We start from the raw sequence: 19,320 nt of genomic DNA, 5'->3' as shown, positions 1-19,320 counted from the left end.
AAACATTAATCCAAGTTGTGAATATTGTTTTAACAGGATAAAGTGGTGTTGTATCAGTATGCCAGGTGCTATAATCCCCGAGTGTCATAACTCTCTCTATCTCTGATGCGCTGTCTGTCAGAGCCAGATCAAATGAATAATTCATAATTGATATATTATCTGAAGCCTTTTTATACAAGTAATATTCATACTGTTTTAAACAAACAATTTGATTGTATTTCCTGATCTTTGCTGAGCAACAGTTTTATGTGAAAGGAATTAAAGGCCTGTCCCATATAGACGCCTGTCCCAAATGTAGGCCTGGTTGATTTCAGTGATTTAAGCAAAAATAGCCTGGGCTACTAACTGAAGTTTTACAGTAAATACCTGTAGTATTGTTACCTTTGAGTAAAAGAAGCAATACTACAGTGTGGAAATACGCATAAGCAAGTAAAAGTACAAAAGTATCAACATCAAAATATACCTACAGTGCCAAAAGTCAATCATTATGCTGAATGGGCCATTTCAGACTTTTACATATTTTGTGATGTAGTGGTAGTATGGTGTAGTGGTTAGAGTACTCGTCTTCCATGTGGACGGTCTGGGGTTAGAAACCAACCAACTGGTCCAGCACAGACAGGTCCAGATTTCTCCTTAGTCATTAGTTCGAGGTCCACACAGTATATTACATTTAGCGTCATACTTGTGTTTGGCCATGTCATCGAGCTAGTTTGCTGTCTCTGTCAAATAGCTGTCCATTAGTAACTTACCCAACAGCAGGAAACGGCACTTTAAAAATGTACTGCACTTAAAAATAAAGTGTGTTTTTACAAACTTGATGCATTTGCAAGTTGCTTTTAGTCCATTCAGAATGGACACGTGACCCACTTTGGGAGCGCGACTCACCAGTTGGGAACCACTGCCATATGGGTTATTACAAAAATCACATACATATTCAACAAGCTCAACTGCTCTAGCTCTAATTTAATAAGTAATCAACCTTCTACTGCTCCTGAAAGCAGCGGCTCTCTCTGTCAACTTTACCCTTCTCGCTTAGTTAGTTTGCTTGTCACCATCTGTTTATGGAAATACACATGTTCTGCCTGTGTAGTTCCTACTTGATGCATGTCCACAAACTGTATGATAGTCCTACCATTCTGAGGTGAATGGTAAAAGAGCAAAGTGATCTTGCCCGAATAACCAATATTGTGTAGCAGGCCACAACAAGTATATTTTAGGAGACAAGCGACGGGCCGTTTAAAATCTGTCCGTGGGCCACAGTTGGCCCCTGAGCGGGGCAATTTGGACATGTCTGCCTTACCACTACCTTCACAGTAGCTTAAAAAATGAGTGCCACAGCCTCTTAAAGACAGTAAAGCCGGCATCCAATTATTTTCGCAAGAGGAGGCCAACATTTTATCAGGGTGGCCATGGCCTCCCCTGGCCACCCATTGGGGGCGCCACTGCTGGAAAGTCCTCAATATATTAGGTCATCAAATATAGATTGATGCTGGATGATAGATTACTGTTGTTTTCCTCTTGAACTTGTGCTTCATACTGTATGTATTCCCACACACAGTATGCCTCTGTAGCACAGGAGATTTCAATTTAGATGCCGTGATAATGAAATAAAAAACACATTATTGATTTTGTCTCTGAATCATTTTGGGAATGCAGTAATGGTTTGCATGCTGTTTTCTTATTACTGGCATCATAATGTTTCTCAAAAACGCAGCATTATTTAAGTGCGTGCTCACAGCTGGTAGCTTATTGACATTGACTAAACAATTTTAACATCTAGTCTGAGTTGTGTCCTGCTCCCACGGGAATAATCATCTGTCTTAAGTACAAGTTGGCAAAGCAGATTTGAAAAGTTGTTACTCTTTGATGTTTTAGTGATGAACAAGGTGTTATCTGTATTGATATGAATTGTTAAGAGGTATTTCTTTCCTTCACAGCCTTTGGACTTTGAAACTAAAAGACGTTTTGTCATGGCCGCAGAGGCAGTCAACGATCAGGTGGACCTTCGTTTTCTGACTCTGGATGAGTTCAGGGACAGGACGACACTCAAGATTGTTGTGAAGGACGTAGATGAGCCGCCTGTCTTCCTCTCAGCGGTCTACGAGTGGAAAGTTCCTGAAAATGCAGCTGTGGGAACTGTGGTTGGCAGCGTTAGTGCCAGAGACACTGACACAGTCAACAATCCCATCAGGTACAGTAATGTGAACAGTCTAAACTAGGAAGAATGGCATCTGCCACCCAACTGCAAGTATGATAATGACAAGGTAGATACCCAAGCTGGTGGGGGCGGAACGTCCCTAGACAGCTTCCTCCACAGGGTGAAAAATCATTCCATTTCAAATAGTGTTACTGGCTCAGCGCATCCATTTTTACCCTTGATCTCTGGATACCCTGTACATGGTCATATTTATCTCATATTACTTTAGTAGGAAATGAGCCCTGCTGAATAAATCATGACGATTTTTTTATACCTCACAGGCTTTTCTATCTATTGCCGTGGTATTATCACAAAGCAACGTGGCTAGGACGTGGGAATGTAATAAAGCACCATACGAGGTGGCATATGGAATTGAGATTTGCAGTCATTTGCAAGTGGGGCACGTTGCAGAGGAGACAGCAGCAGTACTGGTGCCTGTAGTCCATCTCAGCAGAGCTTAAGAGTGGCAGGTGCTGCATATCATCCTCAGCCTAGCGTCTATTACTGTCCCTTTAGAGACAGTGCCTCATTGATTAATAAATTCAGGCAGGCATTTTAGGGGTTTCCACAGTTCTACTAAACATGATTAAGTTTGCTTTGGTCAAATTGGCTTATTTTCCATGTTATTATCAGCAAAGTGGCTCACAGAAATGAGTCATTACTCAGTGTGTTCTCTCTCCCTGTTACCCTAATTCACTATGGTGTTATAATCACTTATATTAATTAGTGTTAAAGGTTTAGTAGTGTGAAAGACCTGTGTAGTAACAACAATATCTCCTTAATAAACACTTCTGCTTGCTTTGTCTGTGGATGATAAATTTATGTTTTTTATAGTTTATTTGTACATTAAAAAATTGCAGGCCTTAACTTGTCACCCACTATCAGAAAACAAGACACAAGGATGTGTATTTTGTCACCGCAGCTGCACCACCTTTAACTTTGTGTAGACAGACTATAATTCAATTCCAAAAAGACTGAACAAAGTTTCTCTATGTTTACAAGATTCCCTGTCTTGCTGTTTTTAAATGATATTTCCTCACTGAAGACAAATAAAAAAAGGTCCGCGGTCAGGTTTGAAATAATATTCAATTAAAATAACAGGAAAATACACAAAATTGTTTTTATGCTGTCTGTGCGAGATGCTTTGTTTTCAGTGTTGCTGTCTCTATGTCACACCAGCTTGTTGGATATCTGTCAACAGATTTAAAAAAAAAATGAGCAGTTTGCCTAATTAATCTCCCTGTGGTATCACAATGTTTTGTTTGCCCAGGAAACAACCTTGCCTGCTAAATGTGTGTCTCCGTGATTTTTCTTCCAGATATTCAATTGACAAAAGGAGTGATAACTCAAAAGCTTTCAAAATAGACCCAAACAATGGAACTATGACTGTCGCTAGAGCTTTGGATCGAGAGACTGCAAACTGGCACAATGTGACTGTTGAAGCCAGGGAAACAAGTAAGGATGAAACCAACCATAACGCATTTAAACTTATCTCAAACTAGAATATATTCACAGCAATGTGTTGATTACAAATATTTGTCTAGAGCAGTGATTCCCAACCAGACATATCACAGGGGTGATTTGAGTTAGCTGTACCTGAACAACACCTGTTGCAATTGAGAGTTTATGGAAACTAGTAACAAGTTGGTTAAAACAAAGGTAAATGATTGAAATAGCTTAAAGTAATGGATAAATGGTAATAATACTTACAAATATGCTTACAGCCTTACGGCCAGAACACACAGGTGGTGAATGCTGTGTGTCAAAAAAATACCCCCCCTATGATTTTCAGTGTTCAACCCTACACCAGTGGCTGCTAGACCCACGTCAGCACTCCTGGAAGCAACGCCCCAGGGCACTTCACGCCACTGCCCATTTCCAGCCTCACCGCTCCCAGAATTTAATGCATTTTCCCCGACTTTCTCTCTGCTTGTACATAGCAGCTCCTGTAGCAGCTCTTTTTCTCTGCTCCTATGGCAGCTCGACTCCTCTCCTTACAATTGATGCATAAAGAGAACTCTGTAGCTGTTGCTGTGTCTCGTGTGTGACAAAGAATGAACGAGGAGAGACTCGTTGTTGAGGTTGAGAAATATCCCAAGCTTAACCACCCACATCCCGTCATTATAAAAACAATGGCCAAAAAGATACTGCCTGGCAAGTCAGATGAGAAATCAAGTTTAATTAGGGGCTGATTCAGATATGATTTTAAACTAGTGCATAGGTGGAAGAAGTACAGATGTTTTAGTAAAAGTAGTAATATATAGTAGTATATGCATGGTCATGTGTTGACGAGTTGCAGCTCAACGCATCCAGTGTGTGCTAGGGGCCACACTTCACACACATCACGTAACTTGCCGCACCAACGCAGTGCCATTGTGCAAATGCAAACTTGAAAAATCTGCTTAACAATGACAGTTCGATTGTATGATATCATCATTGTGAGACAACCACATTGTGTAAGTAAAAGTGCTCCATAATATCCATTTAAAAATAATGCAACATGGCAAGTGATGTGGATGAAGAGGTACTTCAAACGGTTGGGAACCGCTGGCCTAGGGTTATGCAAAAAGCTACAGTTTTCATTTAAGGTTTAGTTTTTCAATGCTTTTTACTGTTTAGTGTTTCTTGGTTTGGAGAAAGCAGTGAAATGTCGATGCCCATGTTTTTTTTTTGCTCCACAGTCGTGTTTCAAGAAGAAGAAACATTTATCAGTCTTAAGTATTATTTTGACAGAGCTTTTACAAAGCATTTATGATACATGCACCCAGTGGACTCCAGAAAATGTCTATCTTCACTACTGCAGCACAGACCCATTTATCCTCCTCTGTGGTGGTGTTCATCAAAGTGCTGGACATAAACGACAATGTGCCAAGGCTTGCAAGAGATTACCAGCCATATATCTGTGAGGGAACACAGGCGGGAGAAGTATGTATATTATGATGCACTGATGTTCATGATTTATCAGCAGTGTGGCAATGAAAAGTGGACAGTAAAAGTTCTGTTATTGCAGCATATTGTATTACATCAGTGTACTATTTTTAATCATTAAATGACTCACAAGGACCCATTAGAATATTGTGCAGTACACTATACCATATTACATCCATTACATTGTCAGCTGCTGAATTAGATTCTGACTTTCTGTCTTTCTGAAAAAGGAAATACAAAAGCTACGTAAATATTTAGAGTTCCAAGGAAATCTGTTGAGTGAATGTGATGCTTGTGTTGCTTATATTTTCTCAGAAATGTGTCCTTTGTGTCTCTCAGCTCATTCAGCTGCTCAGTGCTGTTGATCCAGACGACCCCGTGGAGGGACACCACTTCTACTTCTCTATGGTCTCCGAGAAGCACATCAATCCAAACTTCACTATCAGAGACAATCAAGGTTATATTTAAAACAACAATGGTGGAATAAGCATTCAGAACATATAATAGAGCAAAAGCTGCAATAACCACAGTGTAGAGATACTGAAGAAATACTGCAAAATACTACTATTTATTTTTCTTACGTAAATATACAGAAGTATTAGCATCAAATTATACTTAAATTACTAAAAGTAAACATACTCATTATGCAAAATGGCCCATTGCAAAGTCAGAACAAGGTTAAATACCATATAGGTCTTCACTTACCAATAACTTGTCATGATTTTTGGTGCATACAATAAACATACAATGAGCATTTTAAGAGGAAATGAAATAAACCATCAAGAATATACATAAAGAATATAAAAAAATCAATAATGATATGAAAAAGATACTATAAAAAGTATGACAACATAACAAATATGTACAATATAGCTGTTTTAGAGTGAGAAGCTTTACAGTTCAGAGTATATTCAGAGTTTTATTGGATTGCAATTGTTGATGCATTCTTTTGTAAGCATCATTATGTGGCAGCTAGTCAACTTATCCTTGTACAATGGTTCGTATGAAATCTCTAATTAGCACCCCAAGAATGGCGTCGTCACGTTATGTACTTAACGTAAAGTTACGTAAGTTAGGTTGGGTTTAGACAAACAATCTTTGGGTATCATCATGTTACGTACTTAATGTAAAGTTACAAATATTAGGTACGGCAGGTAAAGTTATGTAGATTGGGTTAAGACAAACAATCATTGGACGTCATCGCGTTATGTACTTAACATAAAGTTACATAGGTTAGGTTTAGGCAGGTAAAGTCATGTAGGTTGGGTTGGATTTAGACAAACAATCATTGGGCATCATCATGTTACGTACTTAATGTAAAGTTACGAATTTTAGGTGTAGGCAAGTAAAGTTATCTAGGTTGAGTTAAGACAAGCAATCGTTGGGCGTCATCATGTTATGTACTAAACGTAAAGTTACGTAGGTTGGGTTTATACAAACAATCATTGGGCATCATCATGTTACGTACTTTATGTAAAGTTATGAATTTAAGGTGTAGGCAAGTCAAGTTATGTAGGTTGGGTTTAGACAAACAATCATTAGGCGTCATCGTGTTACGTAGTAAAGTAAGTAAAGTTGCATAGATTAGGTTTAGGCAAGTTAAGTTACATAGGTTCAGTTGGGCTTAGACAAACAATCGTTGAGCCCAAATGAAAGGAGGCTGGAGCACTTGATAAAATTGCAGAGCTTTTAATAAGGTGCAAACAGACTGATGTTTCGACGCTACTGCGTCTTCTTCAGAGTCAAAAACCTGAAGAAGACGTAGTAGCGTCAAAACGTCAGTCTGTCAATTTTATCGAGTGCTCCAGCCTCCTTTCATTTGGGTTCAGTCATTTTTTGAAGTGGCCCACTTGATGTAGTGTCTATAAAGTTACGTAGGTTGGGTCTAGACAATCGTGCATCATCATGTCACATACTTAATGTAAAGTTCCAAATATTAGGTTTAGGCAAATTAAGTTACATATAGTGTTTCGAAGGTTACTTTTTAAATGTTATAGATTACAGATTACTAGTTACCCTTTTGAAATTGTAATAAGTACTTTAATTGATTCATCAAAATACTGCAACTTATTCAATTTGATTACTTTTTTACTTTTCTGACAAATGTTTGAAACTGGGCAATGAAGCCTTAAAGTCCAGAAAACATAGGTGCATAAATGTTGCACACATATTTTTCCCAACAGCTCTGCTGACGCACATTGTCTGGAAACATGCCAAAAGAAGGCATTCCTTCACAACAAAAAGATGCAGTGCAAGAGAATTAATGTTTTATTCTACACTACTGAAAAAATATTTGGATGTAACCCCTTTGTAATCACCATTATTTTGTTGCGTAACTACATATTTTTTTCTCAGTAACTGTAACTGATTACAATTATATTTATTTTTTAATTTAATCACGTAACTCTGTTACATGTGACTAGTTACTCCCCAACACACACATGTAAGGTTTAGGCAAGTAAAATTATGTAGGTTAGGTTCAGAAAAACATTCACGATTGGGTGTCGTCGCCTTACGTACTTAACCTAAAAGTTATGTATGTTAGGTTTAGCAAAAGAAACATGGTTGGGCATCACAAAGTGACAACATACCTTAAGATAACTCAAAGTTCACTTGGTTTGGAACACCAGTCTCCTGGGGGAAAGTCCTGTGTTTGTCTGACCCATCAATCACCCCATTGTACCGCCTTATGTGGACCTCTCACTTAAAAACAGTGCATTAGAGGAGCCTGAGCTGATAAGATGGGGCTATGCTTTTTCCCACTGTTCAGTCTAGTCTTTGTGTTAAGTTAAGCTGCAAACTTCATATTTAGCATACAGTCATGAGAGTGATATTAATCTTCTCATCTAGCTCTCGGCAAGACAGCATGTAGTGTATTTCCCAAAATGTTGAATTATTGCTTTAAGATTGTTTTATAACACCATTACACTTGTCAAACTATTTCTTCAAAGGGACAATGCATCTTGAAATAAAATTCATGCCTTCTTTATATGATATTGTAGAACTCACTCCGAGTTGGTTATGGCGGTAACAAATCTTGCAGATGCCTCATTGACAGTAAATGATAAAACAACTGCCAGAAAGCAGCAATATTGATACAAGAACAGACTCACAGATTTGTTAGTGGACAAGCTCTAAAAGGTAGCAGCTGCTTTATTGTCTAAATTCAATGAAATAGCAGAAATTAAATTTTACTTTTGTAGACTTTCCCTTTAAGTGCAGTGAACCAGTTGCTGAATGACTTGGTAACATTGCTGTGAGACCCTCAGCATGAACTAAATTTGTATTATAACACTTTTTGCACCAGGAAATTTCATCCTGCAAATTACTGACATTTTCTGTTTGGTGGCTTTTAAGCTGTGGGGCAAAAGTGAATACATGAAACGAGATGAGGCCGTACTTAAAGTCCCATTTGGTGGCTGGAATAATGATGGTGAGCTGTGGCTAAACCACAACCTGTATGAGCAGTGGTCTAACTGCGTGACAAACGCAGGAAGAAGGCATATTTTTATGATTACAAGAATTTGAATTTAAATGAACACTATGTACCCCTAAGTGTTTTTGCCACATTTTGGAATGAAATTCTTCAGTAGGTTGTTATTTTTGTGGCTGACAGCCTCTCAAGTAAGTAAATTGAAAGAGTGTTTGCCTTGTAGTCAGTGGGCGGTCAACCTTTTCTCAAAGTTTGTAATGAAAATGAGCAGCCCAACTCAAACAAACAGCTTTGTTAAAGTACGCAGCACAGGGATGTGTGAGTGTGTCGATTAAGTTAGGATGAAATGTATGCAGGTGTAGTGTATGGGTGGTTAGCCACGCAGGCACAGCCATCCAGTCAGCAACCAGGAAATGAATAATGAATTACCCATTTAATAAAACACATTTCCAAATGCCACAAGGCATATTTGACTCCCCAAAAAGTTATTGTTAGGTGCCTCGATGAAGCCTCGCAGGTGAATCTGAAACAGATTTTCCAAATTTGCTTTTGTACACACTGTAAATTAGATTTGACAGGGTGCTCGGGCCTTTCAGAGAACTTGGATTGTATTTTAAATCACATTACATGTGTCAGTTGAATTACCCCAAAAATATCAGCACTCACAGTGGAAGCAGTAGTCATGTTTTTGTAAAGAATATTGAAAAGTGCACCTCTCCTTGCTTCATTTTTTAGACAATACAGCCGGCATAGTGGCACGTAGGAGTACGTTTACCCGCAAGGATCGAACCCAGTACTTCCTGCCTGTTGTGGTGACAGACAGCGGCTCTCCAGCTCTCTCCAGCACCAGCACTCTGACCATCAGTGTGTGCAGCTGCAAGCCTGCCGGACATTGTCCCACAGGAGGGGTGGAGGCCCTCGTCCTGTCTATAGGGGTCAGCCTGCAAACCTTGTTAGGGTTTCTGGTCTGCCTTGTAACGCTCACAGGTAAGAAAGCAAAGTCCTACCTTGTATTCAAACCTCGTCTCAGTCCAGAATATTCAACTATGATGGATATAAAGACATACTTTTTTGGAGTTTGGACTGACTTCCTTTGGTTGGGTGGCTTAGCCATCTGGCATTAAAATCATCTCTGTCTGTTTTCAACATAAGAAAATAACAAAAAAATGAAGGCTGAAAGATTAGTTCTTTTAAATGAAAACTGTCTAAATATAAAGTAAAAATATAACTGAATACATCAGTAAAGAGTGCTGTAATGTTGTAGTGTTGTTAAATATGTAAAAACACGGTGTAAAAGAAATAAAAAGCTTTCCAGTTTTCCCTTAAATCACCCCAAAATCAAAAACACATTTATCCGTTTACCTGCACTGCTGTTTATCAGACTACACTGCTTTGTTGTGAGCTGCCAAATGTTGGAGATATCTGCTGTAGAGATGTCTGCCTTCTTTCGAATAAAATGGAACTAAATCGCACACAGCATGAGATGTAAACATGCAAGACTATCCTCCTTCAAAACATGACCACAAGGGGTGTTTTTACATGCAGAAATTGTGACCCATTATTAGGTTTCTTGGTTAGGCTGTGACCCCTGTTGGCTGTTGTAAAGAGAAAGTCGTCCTCTAAGGGTCGGAGGGAGGGAAGGTGGATGGGTCAAACAAGCACCAGACTTTCATCCAGGAGATCTGTGTTTGTGTCTCATGTGGAACCAAAATTCAGTGTTAGTTATTTTAACGACAAACTATGGTATGATGATGTATGTTTATGTGACATGTGTCAAAAGAGATATTTTATGCAACCGTAGTCACAAATGTACCTATTTTAAGCCAAAACATTATATTTTTTTGCAAACCTAACCACATAGCTTTGGTGCAACTGCAACAGTTTCATAACATTAACCCACGTGTTTAAAACTGCGACTGTTAATGGTCATGATATGCTCCTGTGGGTTGTATTCAGAGGTATGAACATATGACTTAAGTGTTCGTATTGTTTGGAGGACCTCTTGAAACATAATGGCATCCCCCTCGGCTGAGCTTTAACGTTAGCTAGCTCAGTGGTGCTAGGTGAGCTAGCAGTAGCTGCACAATTCCTTCTGCGCAATAATACCGTTGGCAGATGTAGTTTGGTAGAAAGAAAATAGTTCCTACATGAAACTGCTCACAACAAGGTCTGTGGATTATCTTGAGTAACTAAGTCATCATTTCTGGAAAGAGACATTGCTGTTGAGTTTTTCAAATGTATTTTTTTGGCGCTTTTAGCAGCACAAGCTGAGTGCCATCTGGTTCCATTATATTGGAGAGAAAGCAGACATCTCTACAGCTGATATCTCCAACACCAAAACAGTGTAGATTGATAAATAGCAGTGCAGGTAAGAGGAAAAATCTTTTTCTTTTTTTTTCTTTTTTTTTTTCAGGGTGAACTGTTCCTTTGACTTCCAATCAGTTGATTTTTCTTCTTCTTCTTCTTCAAACCTGAACCTGACAGGTTTGTTAAAATACAGAATGTTGAAATAGGCTCAAAATGTATAAGTACTAATGTGCTTTCAAAAGAGACGATCCTTCTGTGTGTAATTTTGCATAGCTAGTGCTCCATCCTCCAGACACTTGAGACCTCTGTGATGTCAGGAGCAATTCATAAAAGAAACACAGCAGGCTGATGAGATACAAGCCAGTAAAATTACACTGGGGAGAAAGAATTACAAAGTATCAACAGGAAATCATCCAGAGGTGCTGTTTTGGAGTTTGGCATCTTCACACATATTTCAAACAGCCAATAAAAAGGCTATTGCAGGATTGCAAAAGATCTTGTTCTGCCAATTTTTTTGGCAAGAGATTCTCTAGACCTCAGCGAGATTGACAAGACAGATGTCAAACGAGATTTACTCTTTGAGTGGCATTGTGCAAATGTAGTGTGTTTTGTTTACACAGGAAGAGTGGAGTGTAGTAGAGAGCTGATTATTTTTGCACTGTTGCCTGACAAAAGGTTTCTGTAACGATGTTGACTGACAGAAAACATTGCCAATTTATATAATGACATCTATGATTATTTAATTCAGTCATTAGATATTAAAGTGACCAAGGTTTGAACTCCCAAAAAGTCAGTATAGTCCTTAATTACTCATCATGTGAAACAACGACAATCCCCCTGATATTTTGCTGTTAAAAGTTGTTTTTTTTCCAGCGGATCTGTTGAGCTAGAGCAGCTCCAACTCACATCATTTTGGCAAGTATATAAACGTGTGTTAAACAGCAGGATTTTTCATTAACAAATTTGCACTTTCATTTGAATCCCTTTTTTAAAACTCACCAGCGTGCCTTTAACACACACTTTCAAAATGCTGAAAGCTTGCAGAGCAATGATGTCAGGTAATGAGCATATTGGTTGCAATACATCAGTAGCAATGCCACCCTGGGACATTGATGGGTTTGCATAGTGAAGAGCTTTATTATGACCTCGGCTGCTTTGTGTTCTCCCTGTGCCCATCACATGAAAGATTAATGACAATACCTGCTATGCTAACATTCTGTCGGATGAGCACAATACCCACTGAAAACATGACAGAATAAAATAAACACTCTTTTGGCATTCTGTGCCACATGGAGCAAATAAAAAAACGTCTTCCTTTATGTGTGAGCTGAAATTAAAAAAGATAAGTTATCACCTAATTTGCCCCCGTTTTAATTTTTTGCATCCACAGTAAGTTACAGAAAAACAAATCTGACTGCTATTATTTTTGGTGCACAAGTACAGTGTATGCTCCATCAGGCACCCTAGATGCTTTTTTTCCCACTAAGCTCATGCTCTGGTGTTTAACGGTAATGATCTCCTGTTGTGTTGTGTCTGCAGTGCTGTCAGTTCTAATGCTGATGCTGAGGAGGCACAGGCGGAAGCAGCAGGAGGGACTGGAGGTGGAGGTAAAAGAGCTGGAGCTGCCTGAGACGGTGTCGCAGAAGGTGCTGTATTACGGAGAATCTGGGGGTGGGAGAGCAGACCTAGACTTCTGCCAGCCTGCCGTCCCACTGCGCCACCACCCCAGGAGGAGGGAGAGGAAGCTGCGGAGGGAGGACGTCAGGGCCAGTATAAGGATGTCCCTCAGAGAGTCCCACCTCATCGGGCCGGATGATGAGGTCTTTAGGCAGTTTATTCTGGACAGGCTGGCAGAGGCAGATGATGATCCTTACGTTCCCCCATTTGACTGCCTAAGAACCTATGCATATGAGGGGTCGGGGTCTCCTACAGGGTCCCTGAGCTCACTGGAATCAATCACTATGGAGCAACCTGTTTGTAATCCCAGACCTTACGTGGTTAGACTCACCCCTTGGTATGGGGGAGGAGAGGAAGACACCACCTTCTGAGGGGCTCTTCTTCTTCTTCTCCTTTTTAAATGGCTGTTTTTCCAATGTTTGCATGATGAACCAGTTCAGTGCATTTCCAGTGAATACTTTTCACACAAGACATCAAGATGGAAAACAAATGTTTATTGGAAAGGTTCAACATTTAGAAAATACACTTAATCCCCCTTCTGCCCAGAGTTAGATGAGATGATTGATAGCACTCTCATGCTTGTACAGTAAACATAAAGGTACAGCAGCCTGTTAGCTTAGTTGAGCTTGACATAAAGACTGGGAACAGGGTACAACAGCAAGCCTGACTCTTTTTTTAGACACTTTAGAGGTGCCAGTAGGCTGATTTTCTTATTTCCTTCTTTCTAGCTGTTTCCCCTTTTTTCCGGTGTTTATGCACAGCTAACTAGATCGCGCGGTTCATATTTAGCATACAGACATGAGAGTGGTGTGAGTTTTCTCATGTTACTCTCCGTGAGAAAGCAAAAATCATTTCACAACATGTCAAACTAAAATCAACCCTTTTATAATTTCACATCTTGGGTATATCTGGGCTCATTTGTGTTTGCTGTATTTTCTTTTTTTCTCTGTGTATGTGACCCAATCGCCAGAAAAAATGTTGGCATGGTATGTTTCTGCAAACCATGGATACGTCACATTTTGACACAACAATGTAGCGGATACATTGCAATTTTATGTTTCAATAAAAAGAAAATACCCAATTCAGGGGCACAGTACCGCCTGCAAATGCAGTGATGTCTCTGTAAAAAACATCTGCTCTGTGTGGCACTATCCAAGTTGAAATGCAACAATGGGTCACCTAAAAAAGAACTTGTTTTGTTGTTTGATGGTCCCAAAACAGTGATCTGCAGCTGGGCAGGTGTCTTGCTTAGATGACATGCCATCCACAGTTCCCTCTAACCTCTGATGACAAAGTCAGCTCATAAACTACATTACTTGAGAAATCTTGATATTATTGGTGTGAAATATAGAAATATAATGCACCCTTGGCTTCCAGAAACATACAATGCCAACATTTTCCTCTGGCGACTGGGCTGGTGTATAACTCTTCAAACATGGATCACTTTCATGTTATAGCTACAAAGACATTGAGAGCAGTTACGACTCTGTGTGTGTCTAACACAAATGGAAATGTTAGACCTTGTCTCAGTGGTTTAAACTCAAAGGGCAGAGGGTTTCTCTTAGATATTTATAAGGCTGTTCTGACCAGAAAAATCTAAACCATTGGCCATTTGTATGAATGCTAAAAAACAAACTTCTGTTTTTCCTGACAAGCAGCCTCTTGTGGTTGTGCAAATAACGATGCTCCTTTTTGAGAAGCAAAGGTGAGATTAACATTTAAACATGTTGCGTGTACAAAGAATGTGACTCAAACTCCAGAAACTGCAGTTTGAATCCTTTCTTCTACTTAAAGTCAAAGTTTGTTTGGCTCAACTTCACCCGTGGCCCCTCCCTAACCTTGAAGCTGCATTCATTTATTGGAGCAAGCTGAAGACACACTGTTATCTGAAAAATAAAGTCGTTATGGCAAACGCATTGGTGAACATTTTTACACATCCAGTGGACATAAGAATTGAATGTAGTCATAATCCAATATTTGCTCATCTTCTATCTCCATTCTTGTCTCCACCAACCCCTGAAAAAAGTTATATGGCTTCGTAGCTGGTAGCTGTGGCACTATATTTAGCTATAGGCTTTGTCTGTTGTGTTGTGCTGGGCAGGTAGCACACAGTGGGTTTACTCAGTAGGTAATTTGTTCATTTTTAAGAGGGGAGGACTGACCTGGTTTGTTTTGTTCATTTGATTGGCTGGGTAGCATCACATGAGATGATTTAATATGCCCTTAGAATGGGAACACTCCAATGTCAATTATTCTCAGTAATTTATCGGTTATTTGGGTCCGTACCTGGAGTATGGAGAAAGATGGCAGTTTAATAAGGGGGAATCATTTTGGTCATTTCGCTAACAAAGGGATAGCGTCCCCCTCGTTCTACTGGGTTTTTTTTGTTGTTGCTGAAAACAGCTGCCTGCTGCAGCTGGAAAATAAGCTGTTGTCTTTGCTGGCTGGAAAACCAAAACAAATGCTTTAAGATGAGGGGAAATGCAAATTTGATGACAAGTCTTTGTTGGTTCATCACTACAAGCAACCCCTCAACATTGCACATCAACCTGTTTCTTTTCCCAGATTGTCAAATACAAATGCTTTGTCACACCCTTGGGCGTCTCATTGCGAGGCACAGGACACCCTTTAGCTTATCTATGTGATGCAGAGCTGAAACACATTGTAACGTGATTAATGTTGTGAAACGGTCACGGCTAGTGTTATACAATGGAACTACTTGGTTAGGTTCGGTGAAAAGATCATGTTTTGGGTTAAAATAAGTACATTTGTTAAATAATAGATACAAATAAATTGTGTGACTGACCTCAGTGCTTCACGACCCTAAGTAAATTACATGATGTTACATTTGAACAGCAGTGACTTTTGGTTTCATGAGGGACACAAACTGCTGTCTCCTGGATGAAAGTCTGGCTTTATTTGACTCTTCCATGTAACCCTCCTACCGCCCTATGTGGATTTTCTTGCTCCTAATACTATTCTAGTTGCTCTCAGCGTCAAGTATTGTAGCAAATGGGTTTACACTGGGGTCAGTTGACAGCCCGGTGTGTCTCATTAAGACGCTAAAGGCTGCCTTTAGCATCAATATCACACATCAAGGGGTGTGACAAAGGGTTGTGGGTCACTGCTGGGTCTGAACCCCAAGGGATGGAGAGAGATGGCAATTTGACAAGGCGGGTGCATTTTGGTCATTTTGCTAATAAGAGGGAGTGTTGGCCTTCCTCGTTCCCTCTCAAATTGCCTGCTGGGTCCAGTAGAATTTTTGCTGAAAACAGCTTCCTGCTGCAGCTGGAAAATAGGCTGTTGAGGGCAGTCTGTTGGCTGGAAAACCAAAACAATGACTTTAAAGATGAGGGGAAATGGAAATCTGGTGACAGCTCTGTTGGTTCATCAGTACAAGCGACCCAATCCAACATTGCACATGGTCATTTGATCCATTGTTACTGTTAAATGGCTCATTTTAACCAAACTTTAACTCAAAAAGGTGGCCGATCAGAAATTATACGATTAATTTATGAATCTGTCACATGGGTGGATTTTTATGGGCATTGACAAACAACCTGTTTTGTTGTTAAGGTACTGCGCAACAATGTAAAGCGTGGCCTATAATGTGATCCAGCCATAAGACAGGTTACTGTATGCAAACCTTGACTGTCTCTTGACTGTATGATCTCTTGCTTTCTTTTATTTATAGCAGTGCACTTTGGCAGATGTTTGTAACTCACAATCTTAAGCAGAAAAGCATCTTGGGAGAGGGGGGAATGGGTACATCAGAAAGGTAAAGCACATCATTAAAAGATAAATGCACTGATGTAATGAGCAGGGTGAGAGTATGCAAGGGGAGTCTCTTAAAGAGGGCACCAATGTGATTCATGCTTTTTTTTATTACAGCGTGACATTATTACCCTCATTCTTTAATACCCACAGTATTACTGACCTGTTAAATTTACATTTCTGATACTACCGTATTTGTAATATTATTGACTTCTTATCATGTTTTATGTAACAGTTTTTACTGTACAGTATTTGTATTTTACATTATGAAATCATATAAATTAATGTATACTTCCCTTGGGTTTATGTATGGCAACATTATTTTCTAAATAGAGATTTTGTTTCCTGGTTAGCCTGTTTCTCACAGAAGTGAATTTCACTTACAGAAGAGTATCCATTAAATATGAACTGTTTAACATGTATTATGCTGTATGATATGACTCTCTGCTTTTTGTTGAGTCACGAGAGAGCAGATCACACTACTCGTGTAAGCCAACCGGCAGCGGAGAGCAGAGCGGCATGGGTGACTGGCAGCAAAACTCCAGCAAAGTAAGATTGAGAGACGAGAAAAGAGGCTTGATTTGAAATGTATAAAGAGAGTGAAACTCTTGAGAAACATAACAGCTGGAGTGCAGTGAAAAAGTACATAATATACAGAGTCTCTCCTTTCTTCATGGTCATTTACAGTATCATTGGCAAACACTACGTGATGGTGTTAGTTGTGTGGGTGGCTGCTGGCGGGGTGACTCGAGGTAATTACATGGGACTCAGGTCCAGCCCCCTTCACCTCCTCATACACTAATTGGGCTGTTTGCTGTCTGCGAAGGTCAGCGTTTGGACCAAAGAGAGTATAGTTCTCACTGAAGGAAAAACTGAAGAATTTCATAAACAAACCTATTTGAAAAGTAGTTGAAAAAGCCTCGAGGTAAGAGAGAGTATGTGGGAAACAACTAATTGCTTGAATCTTTTCAGCTTTTCCTTTCCTGCCGTGGTTACTTGTACTGTATGAGTAGGTGCACCACTCAGCGGGAAAATCACTGCAACTCAAAGTGAGCTTCAAATAGCTCCCACTGTTGGAAACAAGCTATCCAGCCAGAGCTTTTTAGACTATATCATTGTCTCACAATGGTTCTAAAGACACAGGTGCTCATAAAAAAAAGGTCTTTTTAAAGTCCTTTCAAACCAATCTCCACAGTCCAACATGTAGGCTATTGGATTTGTCCGATAAAGGCTCTGTTATAATTCCCTTTTCAAAAAGTAATATAATGTCAAAAGTCATTCAGCTCCTGGTGTCGTTTAACCTTCTGAATTTCTGTCATTACCCATGGTGAATATCACGGGTAATTTAACCTAACAGCCCTTTTCTTTGTGTAATTATACCCATTACAGCAATGTGAAGGATTTCGCTCCGTCAACTGTCTCTGTCCTCTGTACAGGTTATAGATTCAGCTCTTCTTTTCAAACCCAGTGCCAAACTCATCACAAAGCACCACAATGCTCACTGGAGGGTCTTTGAGAGAGGGCTCTCATTTGGCAGAGAGTGAGTTGATTGAAAAGATGCCTGAAAGGATTTTGAGATCCATTTGAAAAAAAAAATCATTAGCAACATGTATGCCTCAAGGTTTGGCTGATCAAATCATTCATGTGCAATCTGGTAATGTGAACGTAATTATAGACCATGAAGATTAAGATTTGGACGTGATTCTGAGCGTCACAATAGTGTTAGTGTATGTTCCTAATTGTTTTTATCCAACAAAACCCACTGATAGACAGGGGAATGAATGCTGTGCATGTGGACAGTGGAGTGGTGCAGGGACAATATATATTTGTAGGCCAACCTTGAAGTTAACATCGCTCTGAGTCCCTCGACAAGAATGGCATTTTTCCATTGGATTTTGTATTATTACAGAAAATCAGCAATTCCAGAATTATGATATTTGAAGCTTAAATTGAATCACCAGAAGTGAAAAGCAAATGCTAGGCTATAAACAAACTCAGGCTGTTCTCTCCCATTGTTCGTTTGTATGCCTATGATAAGTAATGCAATATAATTTGTTCATAACCCACATAATCATGAGCCAGTAATCTGTATATAACCCACATTATCTGGAAGGCTGCAATCATGTGACAAGTGTGCTCACAAGAGTAAGGAAATAGTGTAAAGATAGAGTCTCAGCGTCAGGAGGAAGGTTTGGGTGATGGATGGAAACACAGGTCTTTCCCCCTGGAGACTGGTGTTTGTGCCCTGTGGGAAATTAAATGAACTTCAAGGTACGTCATCACAATGTTTCTTTTCCTGAACTTAACCTATGTAACTTTACTCACCTAAACCTAATCTACTTAACTTTACTTTCCTAAACCTAAAAAACTTTACTTTTCCTTAACCTAACCTACGTAACTTAACTTTTCTAAACCTACCCAACTCTGACTTTACTTTCCTAACCTAATCTACTTATCTTTACTTTCCTAAACCTACTCTGCTAAACTTTACTTTCCTAAACCTAATCTACTTTATTTTACTTTCCTAAACCTAACCTAGGTATATTTACCTTCCTTAATCTAACCTACGTGTCATTACTTTCCTAAACCTACTCTGCTAAACTTTACTTTCCTAAACCTAATCTACTTTATTTTACTTCCCTGAACCTAATCTACTTTATTTTATTTTCCTAAACCTAACCTAGGTATATTTACCTTCCTTAATCTAACCTACGTATCTTTACTTTCCTAAACCTAACCTACGTATATTTACCTTCCTTAATCTAACCTACATGTCTTTACTTTCCTAAACCTAACCTACGTATATTTACCTTCCTTAATCTAACCTACATGTCTTTACTTTCCTAAACCTAACCTACGTAATGTGGTGGAAATTTTGTCTTCTTCATGCATATGTTTATATTGTTTGAAGTGTGTGAACTTTGCATTCCCCTTTGTAGACATCTGTCGTTACTTGACATCATCAAGAGATTTACATTCACTATAATCTCTCCTTCAAAGACAG

General features: G+C 39.3%; 1 protein-coding gene across 1 annotated transcript in view; it reads left to right on the top strand.

Moving 5' to 3' along the window:
* Nucleotides 1–16,736, top strand: part of cdh19 (cadherin 19, type 2) — a 39,868-nt gene extending 23,132 nt beyond the window's left edge. The window contains 6 exon segments of the mRNA XM_033639408.2: nt 1,938–2,191; nt 3,516–3,652; nt 5,001–5,122; nt 5,465–5,582; nt 9,294–9,545; nt 12,405–16,736. Coding sequence (XP_033495299.2) covers nt 1,938–2,191; nt 3,516–3,652; nt 5,001–5,122; nt 5,465–5,582; nt 9,294–9,545; nt 12,405–12,913 — 1,392 coding nt within the window. The 3' untranslated portion in view covers nt 12,914–16,736.
* Nucleotides 16,737–19,320: the final 2,584 nt, after the last annotated feature.

This window comes from Epinephelus lanceolatus, chromosome 20, assembly GCF_041903045.1.
Source record: "Epinephelus lanceolatus isolate andai-2023 chromosome 20, ASM4190304v1, whole genome shotgun sequence".
Lineage (NCBI taxonomy): Eukaryota > Metazoa > Chordata > Actinopteri > Perciformes > Serranidae > Epinephelus > Epinephelus lanceolatus.
This window is presented reverse-complemented; position numbering and strand designations above follow the sequence as displayed.